The 17,098-nt window shown below is 38.4% G+C and overlaps 1 protein-coding gene and 1 long non-coding RNA gene across 2 annotated transcripts in view; one reads left to right on the top strand and one right to left on the bottom strand.

Annotated features, from left to right (window-relative positions):
• Window positions 1–17,098, top strand: part of CUBN (cubilin) — a 331,095-nt gene that overhangs the window by 93,218 nt on the left and 220,779 nt on the right. Inside the window, 2 exon segments of the mRNA XM_017869190.1 lie at window positions 209–365; window positions 2,988–3,175. Coding sequence (XP_017724679.1) covers window positions 209–365; window positions 2,988–3,175 — 345 coding nt within the window.
• LOC108527743 (uncharacterized) overlaps window positions 1–17,098 on the bottom strand; it is a 39,917-nt gene that overhangs the window by 19,413 nt on the left and 3,406 nt on the right. The window contains exon 2 of the long non-coding RNA XR_001884917.1: window positions 15,667–15,862. This is a non-coding gene — a long non-coding RNA (uncharacterized LOC108527743). The remainder of the gene's footprint in view (window positions 1–15,666; window positions 15,863–17,098) is intronic.

Raw genomic sequence — 17,098 nt, 5'->3', positions numbered from 1 at the left:
ATATATGTATTAAATAAATTTATATTATAAATATATAATTAATATTTATAATATTTTATATATTTATATATAATTACATATCATATGTTTATTTATAATATATATACATAGTAAATATATATATATTTTATTCCTCACTTCTGGATTATAGTCCTTTACATAATGTTGATAGCCTCAGCCATCTAACATTCAAAATGTTTTCTTAAAGGTATATGATGGCCCAAGTAGCAGCTCTCATCTGCTAACTCAGCTTTGTGGAGATGAGAAACCACCTCTTATTCGTTCTAGTGGAGACAGCATGTTTATAAAACTGAGGACAGATGAAGGTCAGCAAGGACGTGGCTTTGAGGCTGAGTACCGGCAGAGTAAGTGTGAATACTGGCAGAGTAAGTGTAAATACCAGCAGAGTAAGTGTGAATACCGGCAGAGTAAGTATGTATACTGGCTGTTCAGTGCCTAGAGTGGGCCTTCAAACTCTTGAAACAAACTGAAATAAGTGTAATGCATTGGTGTGAGCAATTGAACTTCATCTTAGTTTCTTATGTGAAAAATTTAATTCCATTTGAGGGAGAAATACTTACGTATTAAATTTAATCTCATATAACTAAAACATCTGGCAAACTATAGAAACTTAAAAGAGTATTTAATATGCCGAGAGAGTTGCAGTTCAACGAAAGATCAGTGTAACAGACTAATGACCAATAGCTTTTCATTTGCATCACACATTGCAATCTTGCACTGTACGTTATATTATTCCAGTGTACATAATGGAGTATTGGAGGTAGGGTTGGTTTTATGAGTTTATGAGTTTTATGAGTCTACCTTAAAAGGTACCTTAATTTTATTAAGGAAAACTGTGGTCCATGTGAGTCATGCATGGAATAAGTATGTTCTTTACAGTAGAAAAATGTGGCTATTGTGCAGACGCCATTTTAAATCTACTTTCCCATATAGCAACATGGTGGAATTAAAGGAACATTGAGCAAAATGTCAAGGGACCTGGGATTTGTTCTGGCTCCCAACCCTTGAGAACATCACTTTCCTTTGTGGTCCCACAGTTTCTTCTTTTAGAAAAGGAGATTAAATTAGCTGGTCTCTAAACCTGCATTCTATCTCTAGAATTAAATGCTTTGTGAAGTTAGTTCCAAAATGGACATTCAAGAAAACTGGCAGTTTCTTGAATTTGTTATTTGATAAAGACTTTTACTTTATCAAAGTAAATCTAGTGTTTTGGAAATATAATTCTTACTGAATCAAAATTTAATCCATAATTTTACCATTATCCTTTTCCCCACAGATCAAAATTTATCATAATTTTATGCAATTATCTGAAAATGGAATAAAAGTCACAAAAATTATTATCTGAATACAAATACTCCTTTGAATTAATTGAAAGAGTAATAACATTTAACCTTGATTATGTATGAATTTTAAGATTCACATTCATTTACATCTGGGGATTAGGCTGAATCCTAGATCGTTTTGAATTTTGAGTTTTAATATATAGTTTTTTTCTTCAGAAATGTATCACTAGTGTATAAAAAGGTTTCCCAAGTTCTATCAGAGATACATCTGTTTTACTATATAATCATTTCTCTAATTTTATTACTGCTGTGCTAATCTATTTCTTGGTTATAATCAGATTGTTTAAGGGTTTCTTTTTTTCTTTTTATTTCTGAGATATTTTACTTTTCTCTCATAATTTCAGAACCCTGAAAGTGTAAATGAGTGCACATAAGAGGCAAAATCAGGGCAAACTAGTGAGATTATCTGTAAAATTTGCCATGGGAAATTGGAGATTTACATATAGTGTAAGGTCTGAGTGCTGAGAGCAGCCCATGTGGTTTACTGGAATGTATTTTCCTGGGCCCTGTGTTGCCCCTAGTCATCGACGCACGTGGTCCCTATCTGCCTAATAGGTGTAACTTCTCACAGGCTTCTAAAACAATAAGATTATTCTTTAGAAATCCTTTATGTACAAAGCTGTGACCTAAAGATTTTCAAACAGAATGGGTTTAAGAATTCTCCCTGCTCCGACAAAGCAAAGTTTGAAGAGCCACAAATGTACACTTTTTTAAACCAAAGTTATAAATGGTGTTCTACCCACCTTCAGAAAGCATGTTGTAGTAGGAATACATCTATGAACCCCACTTTCAGAGACAGCTCATTCCATATAATGTTTCTTTCCCATTCTCTTTTATTGCACATCATAGAGATAATATATTCCTTGTTTAAGTCATTAGGATTGGCTGAATTGGGCACCCAGGATTAGACATATTTAGAGGTATCTGGTTTGGTTTTGTTGAAAACTCAGCTCAAGAAAATGCCACCATTGGATTGAAGGCTTTTTTTTTTTTTTTAATTTCACATTTTCATTTCTTCTTTAAATCCTTTATACTCTGTCTATTTGCTTGGTACTTCCTGATGACTAACTAGAGGAAGAACGGAGTCTTTGTTGTGAATTTCACGCAGACTTTTGAATGTTCAACAAAGCCATGTTGTTACTCGTTTTTAGCACTCACATAGGATTTTGGGTTTTAAACTGTTCAATTTAAAAGTCAGAATTTCTGTCCCTTCCAAATGTTAACATTAAAAAAGCAGCAGCACAGAGCGTTGAATGCGCTTCTCTAACAAACAAATCAGACTGATCCCTGAATAGAATCAAGTTATTCTGCTCTCCACAAATTCAAGGGAATTTGGTGCCTATTTTAATATGACTATTTAGTTTTCATGACTCTTTAGTTTGAATTCACTTCAGTATTATTTCACATTTCTTCTAAATGGAAATCCTTTCACTATGAAAATACTGCACCAAATATATATGTGTGTGTCTGTGTGTGTGTGTATATATATATACACACACACATTCACATCATATATATGTGTATACATACATATATGATTTTTATCTTTTTTTTTTAAAGGAAAATCTCGGAGCAATTATGATGTATATAATAGTGGTTCTTAACAGTCATTTTTTTTTCCAGCATGTGAGAATGTGGTAATAGTCAATCAAACCTATGGCATCTTAGAGAGTATAGGGTATCCAAATCCTTATTCTGAAAATCAGCATTGCAACTGGACCATCCGGGCAACTACAGGCAACACTGTGAACTACACATTTTTAGCTTTCGACTTGGAATATCACATAAACTGCTCCACAGATTATTTAGAGGTACGTATTATAAAGCTTAATTGATCACTGCATTTTCAGGTCAAGTTAGAATCCATCATGCTTTTTGGAATCAAATCCCTAATTCTGCCCCACGCATCTATAACACACCAACCACCCATGGTATTTGAACAGGTATATTTCATATTTAATGTATTAAATTGTGAATACAGAGAACTATCTATGTTTTTAGGTTTCAGTGTAACTTCTGGACTGATTGACCTCATATTATTTAACTTACATGGAAGGAGAGTAATAACCTCTATTTTTTGTTGATTGTTTTTATGTTTGTTCTCTCTGTATAAGAGATCAGAAAATGTTTGACTATCTTGGATTTATTTAAGATGTCATTTGCCTAGTATGAGGTATCATGGTTTTGATTATTGTTTTATTTTAAATGTAAGTTCATTTCAGTATATTTTATTTTGTAAAATTGAAGTTTCAATTGTTATAATGATGACCACTAGTAACATTTTATTCAACTGTCTGTATGCAATTTTAGGCAATAAATGTTGCTTAAATATTAGGCAACCTTGAATATAAGGTGATCTGCTATTTCTGCAATAAGAAATTTTATTTTAAAAAGCTTTTTTGATAACTTGCATATGTAACTTTTAGGGCTATAAATTGAGAGATTATTTTGGCATCTACATTTCATCATCAGTAAAATCACTTTTTGGGTCATCTAACCCATTATCTTTATTTCTGTCTATATTGTTAATATATAACACTTCAAAAACTCCACATATAATGTTTGCACTAGATACCCTTTCTGAAGTGATAAGTACTTGCTCTGATAACAGGACATTTTTTTCCCACCCGCCGACCTACCAGCAGCCTGGTGACTTAAGGTAGTTCTTTTTAAGGTGGTCAGTGATTTTTAGAAGTCTTACTTACAAAGACTTCAACATCCATTGCTTACAGTTCTGAGGTCATATTCCCAGAAAAAAAAAAAAATGTTATTCTTCTAAAATGTTCTTAATTGTGTTTTTACAAGTTCTGTAGGAAAACTAGCATTGGTTGAGGTTGTTTGGGGTTAACATATAGTTTCCAAATAGCACTTTTGTTTGTGAAAACAAAGCATTCTGCACTTTGAGAGACTCTGTGAGGTCCTAACTATAAGGAGATTCCCTTGTTTTTCAGAGATAATTTTTTGGGAAAAATTTTGCTTTACATCTACAAAAGTACAATATTATAGAAATATTAGCCATAGCATTTACCCATTAGAAAGTTTTGTTTACCAATATTCTAAGAAAATATGACACAACACAAAACAAACTTACAAGCACATACTTGGCAATGGTTTTAAAGTCCACCTTCCTTGACCTGGAGCTCGACTGATCTCCTTTCATTTACCTAGAGTAGGCATCCATTTCTTCACATAGTGAGACCTTGTTCATGTTTTAGAAAAAGCAGAAAAGTTGCTTTCAAAGTCTGTTGTTTATACCGTGAACACAGCAGTTGGTCATACCTCTTTTTACCAGTTAGGACTATCCTGATTCCCTACTGGACTGTGGGCTTCTTGAAGGTCTGTGCTGTCTCCTACTAACTTTGTCCCAGTCACTAATTATACAGGTGGACATTACAGGAGTTCAGTCAGTTCAAGTTGAAATGAATATCACAGCCACATTTTAGTATCAGTTTAATGATAGCTACTAGTTAATGAGAAAGATTGAATTCCAAACTGGCGTTTTTGTATGACCTCCTACACGTTCAGTGCAATCCTGCAGATTTGAGCACAAACCAAACTGGAACTCATGACCTTGCCGAGCGTTGCACGTGTAACAGTGTGCTGGGCACCATAATCATGATTTGGTAAAGTGTAATGGAGAAAGCTACAGAATGGAGGATGCTTTTGAATTAGGCTTTAAAGGAGGCTTTGGCAGAAAGAGTGGGGAGGAAATGAGATGAAACATTTCCAGGACCTGAACTCCACTTCTTCAAACTCATTTGAGGATGGAATGGTAACAAAAGATGTTTAAAACTCAAATTAAAAAATGCTTGTTCCAGCAACTGCAGAGTAGCTCATTGAGCCCCTTATGGATGACGTGCCTGTCATGTTGTGGTCATGCCATTTCTCTTGTGCAACATTGATGGTGAAAGAGCAAAAATACAAAATGAGAACCAGAAGTTCAGAGAGGCCTTCCAAGCAACGGCGCTGTTGCCAGAGGGAGGAGATTGCTTTCCATCTCTGTGAGCCAAGAGGCCAGACCAGAGCAGTAGCTGCAATAGCTGATCTATGATGGAAATTTTAACACACAAACAACCATTTTACAGAGAGAAAACTCACAAACACAGAAATCTAGCTTCCATTATTTTAATCGCTTCTTCTAGTTACAGGGTTTTTTTCAACTGACTTCCCCAAATCCCAATTGGATGACTGTTACTATAGCCAGAATTTAGTTATTCTGAATTAATAAAATGGAAACTATAAAAAGACTTAATAGGTGCTGGTCACACACTATCCCGCCTTGATGAGAGGTATGGATTGGTAAAGGTTTCATTGGAAACCAAATCCATCCTTTATTATTTCACCCTCTGGGCAAAACAAAATGTTTCAGATCTGGAAATAAAATATGCAGTGGGAGAAGGGACCATTTGCTTAAAGCAGTAAGACCATTTACCCATGCAAACATGGGGAATCAACCTGAAGAGTTCTGGCTGTATTTTACAACTTGATTTCAGTCTTCCATTTTTATTTTGCATCTGAGTTTCCATGCAGAAGAGATTTCAAATGAGTGATTGAATATAGAAATGGAAATGGTAGATTTGGGAGAAATCAACACGGAGATGTATAGGAAGCTCAAGGTATTTGTTAAGTCAACAGGGAGCATGTGTGTAGTGAGAAGACGAAGTAGGAACACTAAGAGGTGGTTGTGGCTGGGCGTGGTGGCATACGCCTATAGTCCCAGCTACTCAGGATGCTGAGGCAGGAGAATCACTTGAACCCGGGGGGGCGGAGGTTGCAGTGAGCTAAGATCGCACCATTGCACTCCAGCCTGGGTGATGGAGTGAGACCCTGTCCCCCCCCGAAAAAAAGAGGTGATTGTGTCGTGGGAGCCAAGGGAAGAGCAGTGGAGAGAGGTCGTGGTTCAGAAGGGAACCTTGGAAATAAGTGTGACTCTGGTCAGAGCAGTGTTTGTGGGGTGGTGAGAGCAGGAACCAGACAGTGTAAAGAGGGACGAAGAGGAGAGAGTGAGTGTAGACTGATGTCAAGGTCCCTGAATTCTGAGGCTCTCTGTAACAAACCAGAGTGAGTGATGGCTTCTTTTCTCTAATCCTTATCCTTCATTTCCCTAACTGGTCCTCATCTAGTTCGCCTGTGTGGGACACACTCCTTTGCATGTTCTCTTGTATGTCAGTGCCTCTTTAAATGTGGCCCCAGAATTGGATGCAACAGTTCAACTAAACCTGGCTAGGCCCAAGTAGGTTGGAACTATATTATCCAGTTCATATATTTCTGGTGTTGTATGCTGAAGTTAAATGGGGTTTATTGTAGCTAAGTCACAATGTTGGCCTATATCAAGATTTATAATCTCCATATCACTTTTACATGAATTATTATGACTTTATAGCCTTAGCTTATATAATTTTTAAAAATCTAAACAGAGATATTGTTCCTAATAACTCAGATTTGATTTTGTCTGAGAATCCCAACACATCATGACCTCCCTAAATCTTCATTCATTCCTTTTCAGAGCATTATTCATTTGCATATAGACTCATTGGCCACTGACCTAGTACTTCTTCAAAATAATTGATAAAATGTCAAACAAGATTGCATCTATTTCAAATACTCTTAAACGATAGGTTCTTTTGGTTAAAATTGATCTATTATTAAGTGCTTTTGGAATAGCACTATTCAAACTACTAGGTAATAAAAGCTAATATCTATTCAGCATGTATTATTTGCCAGGTAATTCTCACAGCAACCCTGTATTATAAGAAATATTATCCCCATTCGTTAGGTGAAAAAAGTGAGACAGATACAGGTTGTTCATATTCAGAAAGATTGTAAGTGTCAAGGCAGGCTTTCTAGCAGGCACTGTGACTCCACACCGATTCTCTCAGCCATAACACCACACACCGCGGGGGCACTCTCACAACTTCCTGTCACCCCCACAGGGATCGTGGGGGAGTGTTCCTGCAGCCCCCAAGTCTACCATTCTATTGATACTCTTGCGAAGAGAAACCAGTGTTTTGCCTGACTCCATAATTAAGCAGGTGTCATTTATTATAATTACCTCTTTCTTTGCTTCATGTTGACAAATTATTTTTAGTGTCTAATTTAGAATTTTTCCAAAAATTACTCTTAATCTTACTGACCTACGAGATTCTAGAATGAATCTTTCCCCATCTTGGAAGCTGGAACGTTTTCCCTTCAGCCCTCTGGCAGCCCTGCTGGTTCTCCTTGCCTGAGCTTGCACTCTTGGTTGCGGCACCGAAACACAATCTGAGCCACATGAAGATGACAGGCATGTGTGACAGTCACTTTACTCTGAGAAGGCTCACACCTCCCCCAACACAGGAGAGGCTGAGAAGCCCGGAGAAGGTGGAAAGCCAAGGCAGTGAGTTGGATTCTCCACTCCCACTTCCTAAAGCTCTGCTCCTGCTCCCTGACTATTCCCACCCATTCCCGTCTCTCCCCAAAGGCTCCCTCTGAGTTTCAGCAACCTCAGAATTTCAGCTTCAACAACGTGGCCACCCCAGCCTTGACCCTACAGGATCATTGACCTTAAGTGCTTGCATACAACAGACTTTCTTGTGGTGACAAATCCCCAGCACAGGGAGCTCATGTGTTTGAGCTCGACAGCAAAGGCATGGGTCTAGCCTGCCTATGGACGGTACCCCTTAGGGCAGTGCAGCCAAGCCCTCCAGCCAGTGATGTTCACAGATTATGTTCTGGGCAGAAGCAGAACCTGTGAGCAGGGGCGTAGATTCTGCTGGAATGCTAAAACATTTTTTTTTTTTTAATTTAACTTTTAATTTCAGGGTATGTGCACTACCCTAATAGTAGTACACATACCCCGAACTTATTTATTATATAGATAAATTTGTGTCACGGGGGTTTGTTGCATAGATCATTTCATCACCTAGGTATTTAGCCTAGTACTTATTATTTTTTTGGATCCTCTCCCTCCTCCCAACCTCCACCCTCAGGTAGGCCCCAGTGCGTGTTGTTTCCCCGTCAAGTGTCTATGTGTTCTCGGCACTTAGCTCCCACATATAAGTGAGAACATGCAGTACTTGATTTTATGTTTCCTGCATTAGTTTGCTAAGGAAAATGGCCTCCAGTTCCATTCACATTCTTGCAAAGGACCTGATCTTGCTCTTTTTTATGGCTGTGTCAAAAATATTAACCATGAATTAAGCACCCATGAATTCACCAAGATTATAAAATCAGCTTTGTGATGACTATACCTTTCAGTGCCATGGAATGTAATTCCCTTAAGCCTGGAAAAGTTCACTGAAAGGAGTTGACTCTTTTATCTTCTAAACTGGAATTCCATGTGTCTTCTTCCAGTTTCAAAATCAAACTAGGCATGTTTCTACCTCCTCTTCATTGACATCACACTCTCTTCTGAAAGCATCAGTCCCATCCATGTTTCCATCTTTCATTTGCCCTAGTCACAGCCTTAAAATTAGACATTTTTTTCTAATGTTCAACGATACTTTTCTGTGCCATTTCCCAAAGTTTAGCTAGTTTGTATGTGTACCCATAAAATGGTCAGAAAGTTCCCATGTAGACCCTTGGGTTTCTGCTTAGATTGATTTCTTTAAAGCGTTCTCCTTTTTTGCAGCCCCACAAAATTATTCCTGATTTTGTAGTGAGAATTTAGGTTTTCAGAATCTGCCAATTTTCTAGAATTTTCTTTCCTTTTTCAATTGCTTTTTCATTTGTTTTTTGCTTTTTTTTTTTTTAATCCATAGGTTTATATCTTGTTTTGAAGTATGAATCCCCAAAACCTTAGTCGTGTTAAGTGGTCAGCCCTCACAGGCTCTAAGTTAAGGCAAGGGATCACTGTCTTCTACTGTTTTGGTCACTTCCGTATTAACAACCACTTCTTTGCTTGCCGGAATTAGTATGGAGTTGTACTTCTCTTCACTGTCTCCTTTATATGAGGAGAGCATATAAAGAATTCAACAAATGCTACATTTTTTTGGGAACAAGACATCTCATAGGTGTCCATATGGTTGAAACAGTCTTCCTGTCACCACCCCTGTAGATCTCTTTTGGTACTTTAGTGTTGATAGATTTCCTTTTCAAATGATTGCAAAGAAAAGATTGAAAAGAGGCTGAGGTGGGAGGATAAAGTCCTCATAACTGGCTACCAAATCTGGCTACATTCCAGAATCATCTGGGGATCTTGTTAGAAAAATTTATTCCTAGTCCTCACCCCTGACTTAATCAAATCCTTGAGGATTCCCCAGGAGCAAGCTTTGCACAAGCCCCTGGTCTAGCACTTGAAACCACTGTTCATAGCCCACTTCCCCCAAAATAACCTGTTTCATCCTCACTTCAATACTGTCTCCTGGGGAGGGAAAAGTATCTTAATAGGCATCTTCTTAACATACATTTGCCTGCTATTAAATGTTACTTTCCAATGAGGACTTGCTCTTCCATTGCTATGGCTGAGTTATGTATTTTATCTCACCAAGGCCTGGTCATACTGTTATTACATTTACCTCATTATATTAAAAATGTCAGATTCACTTTACAGTTTTTGTATTCTGATTCTAAACTTTCTCCCCCTTTTCCTTATCGGGCACCTTGGCTACAGTCATCTTCCATTAACTGATTTTCTTATTCCTTCCCCTTTTCCACTAAAGTCCATTTCAAGTCCTCCTGATTGTGTGAGGGACTTCGATCAAAGGCATTTCCCTCCAGTCTTTATAACATGCATTGCATCTCTTGTCAAATCCTTGCTGATGTCATCCTGTTCACCCCAGATGCTTATATCACAGTTTATTGCACTCCCATGTCCTCCTTTCAGTTGCAAAATAATGCATTCCAAGTGGACGAATGGATAAAAAAATCACCAGTATCCCTGAATCTTTCAGTTTCACATCCATATTCTCCATGTCTATAGCCTGAACATTTTCCATATACCACGACTGAGAAACATCAGGTTCATGGGATATTGTCAGTACTTAAAGTGATGCTAGCTGTTATGGAGAACTCATACATTCGCAGATGCTTACTGCAACACTAGGTTATTTCTAATCACATCAGAGTCAAAGGCAGGTAGGTGTTCCTGGCTTCCATGTGGTAGTTCATGAAACCAAAGGAAGGGGAAGTCAATTTGCGGAAGCCACATATCTGTCTCTGCCACAAATGTTGATTGATGTTTCACAAATAGAGACCTACATTCTAATAAATCTGGGATATGCCAAATTAAACACAATTAAGCAGGGTTTGTTGTTTTGTTTTGCGTTTGCTGTGGTATTTCCTCAGGCTGTCACTATCCTAAATATACATTCTTCATTCCTTTATCCATGCATCCAGTCAGTAGGATATATTTTAGACACCTAGGCTATGGACATATGACTGTTTTATCATCAGTTTTCCTTGTAATAATGGAGAAAACATACTTTAATCAATTTATCACACTATAAAAATTTAACCTCAGACAGTGTTAAGTGGTGGGAGGGAAAGTTATGGTGTACCCAGAAGGCATGAGATGGGGACTGAGCTCCTTTGTGGGTCAGGAAAGGCCTCCCTGAGGATGAGTAACACACCAGGTGCCAGGAGGCTTGAGATGTGAGGGACTGGAAGGAGAGCAGTGTGAGGCTCTCAGGTGGACAGGGACCTGGCTTGCAGAGCTGGGTGGGCACATTAAGAGTTTTGGTGACCTCCTGGAGAGCAGCAGGAGGTCTTTCAAGGGTGTGGTCAGATCTGCACTTTTAAAACAGTCACTCTGACTGCCAGAATAAACTGGAGGGAGGTAAGAGTTATGGTGAAGACCCAGTAAGAGGATTGCTGTAGGCCAAGGGAGAGAGAGGGCTCCAGGTCTTCACCATTGCGGGGAGGAAGCATGTGATTGAAGGATTTAAGAGAACTTAGGAGGTACAGTTGACAAAGATGGATGAACAACAGGATGAAGGAAAGGGAGACATCAGAATATAGCCTGATAGAACTGCATGCAGGGACAACCACCAGGGGAGATTAGTCCCAAAGAGATTATCTTTGCCCAGAAGTCTGATTAATGAACATCTATTGGACATTTGTATTCCACAGAACATTCTCAGGAAAACATTATTCTAGAGATATTTTCCAAGTTTATTTCATTTTCCCCTCACACAAACAAGCAAACTTTGAAGTTCATGAGGTATTAGAGAGTTCTTCACATCTCAGATGTTTATTTTGAGAATTACAATAATATTTATCATTAATGGAATGGCCATCATGTGCTAGACACTACTACGGATACTTTGATAGATATAATTGCCTATCCTCATAGTAGTCCAGTAACTGAGTATAATTATGCCCACAGGAGAGCAGGGGCTGAGATGGGAACCATATCAGTGCAGGGAGTGTCATCACTGCAGAAAGTGATGAACCTACGTTCACACTCAGTGCTGCATGAATAGAGTGTGGGCTCTGGAGTCCACCTGGCTCCAAAGCTCTTTACCAGCTGTGATCTTGGGCAAGGAATTTAATGTCTGGCTGCTTTGGTTCTCTCGTGCGTAAAATGAAGATAATAATCCAGACACCTGGAAAATATTGAGTCCTCAGAAAATGCTTATTACTCCCCTCCACGCCGCTTCTGGAGAGAGCCCAGCTCCTGCCTGGTCATTCAGCTTCTTCCTGGGACACTTCAGGAAATGGTCCTCACCCTTACACCAGCCGACCTCCATCTCTTGGAAATGCCATCTCCATTCCTGGTGCCCTGCCAGTAAGGAGCGGTGGCTCCTCCCTGGCGAGGTCTAGCTTCCTTTCCGGGCAGAGTTCACATTTTGTTTTCTTTCACTTCTGAGTTCCCTAACTCGATTCATGGACGTCTCCATAAGGGCTTTGCTTTCTCTGTGTGCCCTCAGAATCTGTTTAAAGGCAAATTTCTTCTGTCCTTGTAAAGGCCCTGCGTCGTCTCTAATAAGTGAAGCGTAAATCAACGTGTTTGCAGTGCACATCACTGATGGTCACATGACAGCATAACAGATTCCAAACAGGTGCCAAGGACGATTCTTCAGTTTCCAAATTGCTTGGTTTAAAGGTAAACCCCAGTCTTTAGCTCCCTATTGAAAACAGCTCCAGGCACTGTGCTTTCTATTGTTCTAGAGGGGAGTTGCTGGAATTAGAACTGCCTCAGCCAGCACTCTTTTATCTGCTGACTATGGTGGGATGCTAACGACAAAGATGTAGTAAGTCCTCTAGCACTCACTCGCAAGAGAATATCTTCTGGGCACCCAGACATGTGATAGGATGTGCTACATTGGTAGTCTCTGTACCTGCTTCAGAATGAAGTTTAAACCCAAACTCCACTACTTAGTAGCTAGGTGACCTTGGGCAAGTTTCTTAGTGTCTATGTGCCTCACTTTCTGCTTCTGTAAAACGGAGTAATTAAGAGTCAATGAGTCCATATATGTAAAGAGCCAAAACAAAGTCTGGCAAATAGCGAACACATCTATAAATGTTCACTGTTATTATTTGCACTGATGCTGATGTAGGAGAAACACCTTAGTAAGGTGTAGAGAAATTCACAAATAGAGAGCCTTCAATTCTTTAGCTTGAGACATAATTAATGATTCATTTCTAACACATTTAATTTTCCTCGTTTTCTGCCTGGCTGCCTGCTTGGTTAATGCATTTTGACCCTTCTCACTAAGGATAAATGACAAATGATAAAACCAACAATTTTTGTCCACTTATTTTACTCAAAGCTCTGTTAAGAGAAATAATGAAAAAAATTTTAATTTCAATGACTAACAGAAGCATTCGTATTGTCCCTATCATTTTAAAAATTGTTTTGGTTACTCTCTATTTTTAGAGAGAATAAAGACTTGCTGTATCCTTGAGTTTAACAACACTTATTTTATTTTATTTTATTTTATTTTATTTTTGAGACAGAGTCTTGCTCTGTCGCCCAGGCTGGAGTGCAGTGGCGTGATCTTGGCTCACTGCAACCTCTGCCTCCTGGGTTCAAATGATTCTCCTGCCTCAGCCTCCTGAGTAGCTGGGACCACAGGCTCCCGCCACCACACCTGGCTAATTTTTGTATTTTCAGTAGAGATGGGGTTTCACCATGTTGATCAGGTTGGTCTTGAACTCCCGACCTCAGGTGATTCACCCACCTCGGCTTCCCAAAGTGCTGGGGATTACAGGCATGAGCCACCACACCTGACCAACAATGCTTATTCTTAAGAAAAGAATTGCCAATGAAGTAAATAGGAAAAATTCTTCTTGAGTAGTTGATGCCTTTTCGAAATATTAAATTACTAAACCTCTACCTACCTCAGTTTCCAGAACTCTAAAATGGAAATAATACTACCACCTGCATTACAGAGCTGCTACGAGTTTTAACTTATAATAATGACCAGCACGGAATAAGTGCTAATGCGTGTTACCTATGGTTATGTTAACATAAACATAGCCTCATGGATTATTTTTTGCTCTCTGAAGCAGAAGACCCCAATCTTTTTGGCACCATGGACTGTTTTAGTGGAAGACAGTTTTTCCACAGACCAGGGGTGGGGTAGGAGGGTGGTTTTGAGATGATTCAAGTGCATTGTATTTATTGTGCATTTTATTTCCATTATTCTTACATCGTAATATATAATGAAATAATTATACAAGTCACCATCATGTAGAATCAGTGGGAGCCCTGAGATTGGTTTCCTGCATTAGACGGTACCACTGGGGGGTGATGGGAAACAGTGACAGATCATCAGTCGTTCGATTCTCATAAGTAGCGTGAAACCTAGATCCCTCCCATGTGCAGTTCACAATAGGGTTCATGCTCCTATGAGAGTTTAATGCCACCGGTACCGGTCTGGGGATTAGGGTCCTTGCTCTATAGCATGTTGCGGTAAATAAATCTGTGGTTTCCAGAGCAGCCTGTCCAATTGTAATTTACATCAATTGGCCCCACTGTGTTGAAAGCAGTGCTGCTTCTCCTGCCTTCCAGTTTTCCTGCAAAAGCCACTGGGATTGTAGATAACATCCTGTTTTCCAGTTGGCAAGATGCAGAGAGGCAGATGAGATTTCATCTGAGCAGCAGTGGATCTGAGCCGACTTTGATTATGGCTCCACCTCCAACGCTTCCTGGGCAGATGAGTCATGCTTCCTGGAACTGTCTGTCAAAGGAAATTTGCTTCTGGGACTTTTGCATTTTGCTTAGAGCTTAGAGATAAGCTATTACAATTCTAAGTTCAGCTGCTGTTCAAAAACATGCATAAAAGCTGGGAAGAGTTTACCAAACATTTCAATTTATATCTTAATACCAGATATGAGTCTAACACCATACTAAGCAAGATACCTGGATTCAAAAAAAGTTTAGAATGAAATATATCTGTTAGTGAAGCCAGATGCTTTGTAGTGTCATTGAGTTTAGTATGAGGCATTTTAGAAGAAATTTTGGTTTTAAGATTGCCTGAGGAAAATGTGATTTTTTTAATTACAAAAAATTGAAAGAAGAAATGTTATTTCAGTGTGATCAAAATCCCTTTCCTTAAAGAGAAATGCTGATCTTTTCTGAGCATCTTTCACAATGAAGGATTTTCATATGATTGCATTAATTTGCAGCAGTTAATGAACCAAACATTCCAACCTTCAAAAGAGCCTCTGCTCTCAGATTCAAAAGAAACTCTGCGTGTTTTCTCTGCTCAAACGTGAAGAACAGAATTAGGATGAATAATAATTAAACTTAAAATAATTTCTAAACTACCCTGAAGCAGTAAAAATTCCATTAGATCCTCAGAACTTGAATTGTCCTATGCACACTGCCTTTCCTGGTTGACCTCAGGTTGTTGTTCTCCTCAGACTGGCCAAAGGCAGGGTGACCGAAAGTTCTCTTCCACCATCAGACATGCTCATGGTATGAATAAGCATGCATTGAGCAAAATGCTAAATGTTAAACACTGGTAATCACAGCTGTGGATTTCAGTTAACTATATTGACTTTCTGCTTTTTAAAATGGGAAAGATTTCCAATTGCAACATTACAGAATTTTGTTTAAACACAACATCTTTACCCTGCAGTTCCTACATTGGCTCTTTGTTTGTTTGTTTGTTTATTATTTTTTCTTTCTTTCTTTATTTGTTTTGAGATGGAGTCTCACTCTATTGCCCAGGCTTGAGTGCAGTGGCACATTCTCAACTCACTGCAACCTCCGCCTCCCAGATTCAAGCCATTCTCCTCCCTCAGCCTCCTGAGTAGCTGAGATTACATGCACCCACCACCACGCCTGGCTAATTTTTGTATTTTTAGTAGAGATGGGGTTTCGCCATCATGGCCAGTCTGGTCTCGAGCTCCTGGCCTCGCGTGATCCACTCACCTTGGCCTCCCAAAGTGCTGGGATTATAGGCGTGAACCACCATGCCTGGCGGGCTCTTTATTTAATAGACTCTCTTTTCCTGCTCTCACTGTCTTCAGGGAGAACCTGGATGGCAGTCCTCCGGCTTCTTCCAGCTCAAAGGTCTATGATTTCACGTTGTTCTATGAACCAGGTTCTTCTCTGTTCCTGAGACCGTCTGCAGCAGGTGGTGAGAATTTTAAGAGGCAGAATAATAATAATAATAAATGTTCAGTGTTTTAGTGTAGCAGGACAATTGGCAGAGGGAAGGCTGAGGTTTATGGAATTAAATTTTCATGTATACACAGGAGAGTATGCTTGGCTTTCAAAGCATTTCACTTACCAGTAGGGAGGGATTTAGAAGCCCTTGCTCCATCAGTGACTATTGAAATTTATGTTTACGTGAAGCTGTCAGTCCCTGAACATCTGAAGACATTATTATTTTTTAAAAATTTTAATTTTATGTGGGTACATAGGTGTATATGTTATGGGGTACATGCTATGTTTTGATATAGGTATGCAATGGGTAATAGTCACATCATGGGAATAAAGAAATAATTTTTTATAAATAATTAGTCTAATTAATAATAAACTAGTTATGATAAAAGGAAGCATTATAGGCAAAATATGATTTTAAATGAATGCTGGAGCAGATTACCTTACATGGTAACATTTCAGTGGATTAATTTTTACGTATAACCTTGAGATACATAAGAAAATATTATGGAGATAGACAATATAATATTTTTAGTAGGCCCGGTGTTTATTTGACAGTCTAAAAGGGCATGAAATTTTGAGATTGGAGAAGCATTACTAATGCATATCTCTATTGCCATGTCAATAGGTCCCCAAAGATATTGCTTTAAAAATAAATTTATTGGATCACAAAGGAATTCATAGTCATTATAGGAAATCAGGAAAATGTAGAAAAAACTAGATTAAAGAATCCTAAATTATATCACTATTACTAATATTTGGTGGTATTGATTTCATGTCATCGCTCCTTGTATATTTATTTTAATATTCAAAGGAGATTATTCTGTACACACTAACCCATAATAATATTTTTCACCTAACAATGGCTTGTGACTATTTCCCCATGTTATTTATTATGTCATTTTCAACATTGCACATCCCATCATCACAATATAGCCACCGATTCTTGTTGTGAAACACTTAGAATCTTTTTAAATCTTTACCGTTATAAACAGTTCTGAGATAAGTATCTTTGTAGTTAAATGTTTTCCCACATCCATGATTAGACAATGATTTAAAAAATAAATAGACCCAAATTGTGGCTTCTAACAGGAGTAGTATATAGAAAGCAGAAATAAAAATGCAAATTCACTAGTAAAAGCAGACAGCAACTAGCCACCACATAGAAGGGAAATACTGGTTTTTATATGAGACAGAC

This window comes from Rhinopithecus bieti, unplaced genomic scaffold, assembly GCF_001698545.2.
Source record: "Rhinopithecus bieti isolate Rb0 unplaced genomic scaffold, ASM169854v2 scaffold_3043, whole genome shotgun sequence".
Lineage (NCBI taxonomy): Eukaryota > Metazoa > Chordata > Mammalia > Primates > Cercopithecidae > Rhinopithecus > Rhinopithecus bieti.
This window is presented reverse-complemented; position numbering and strand designations above follow the sequence as displayed.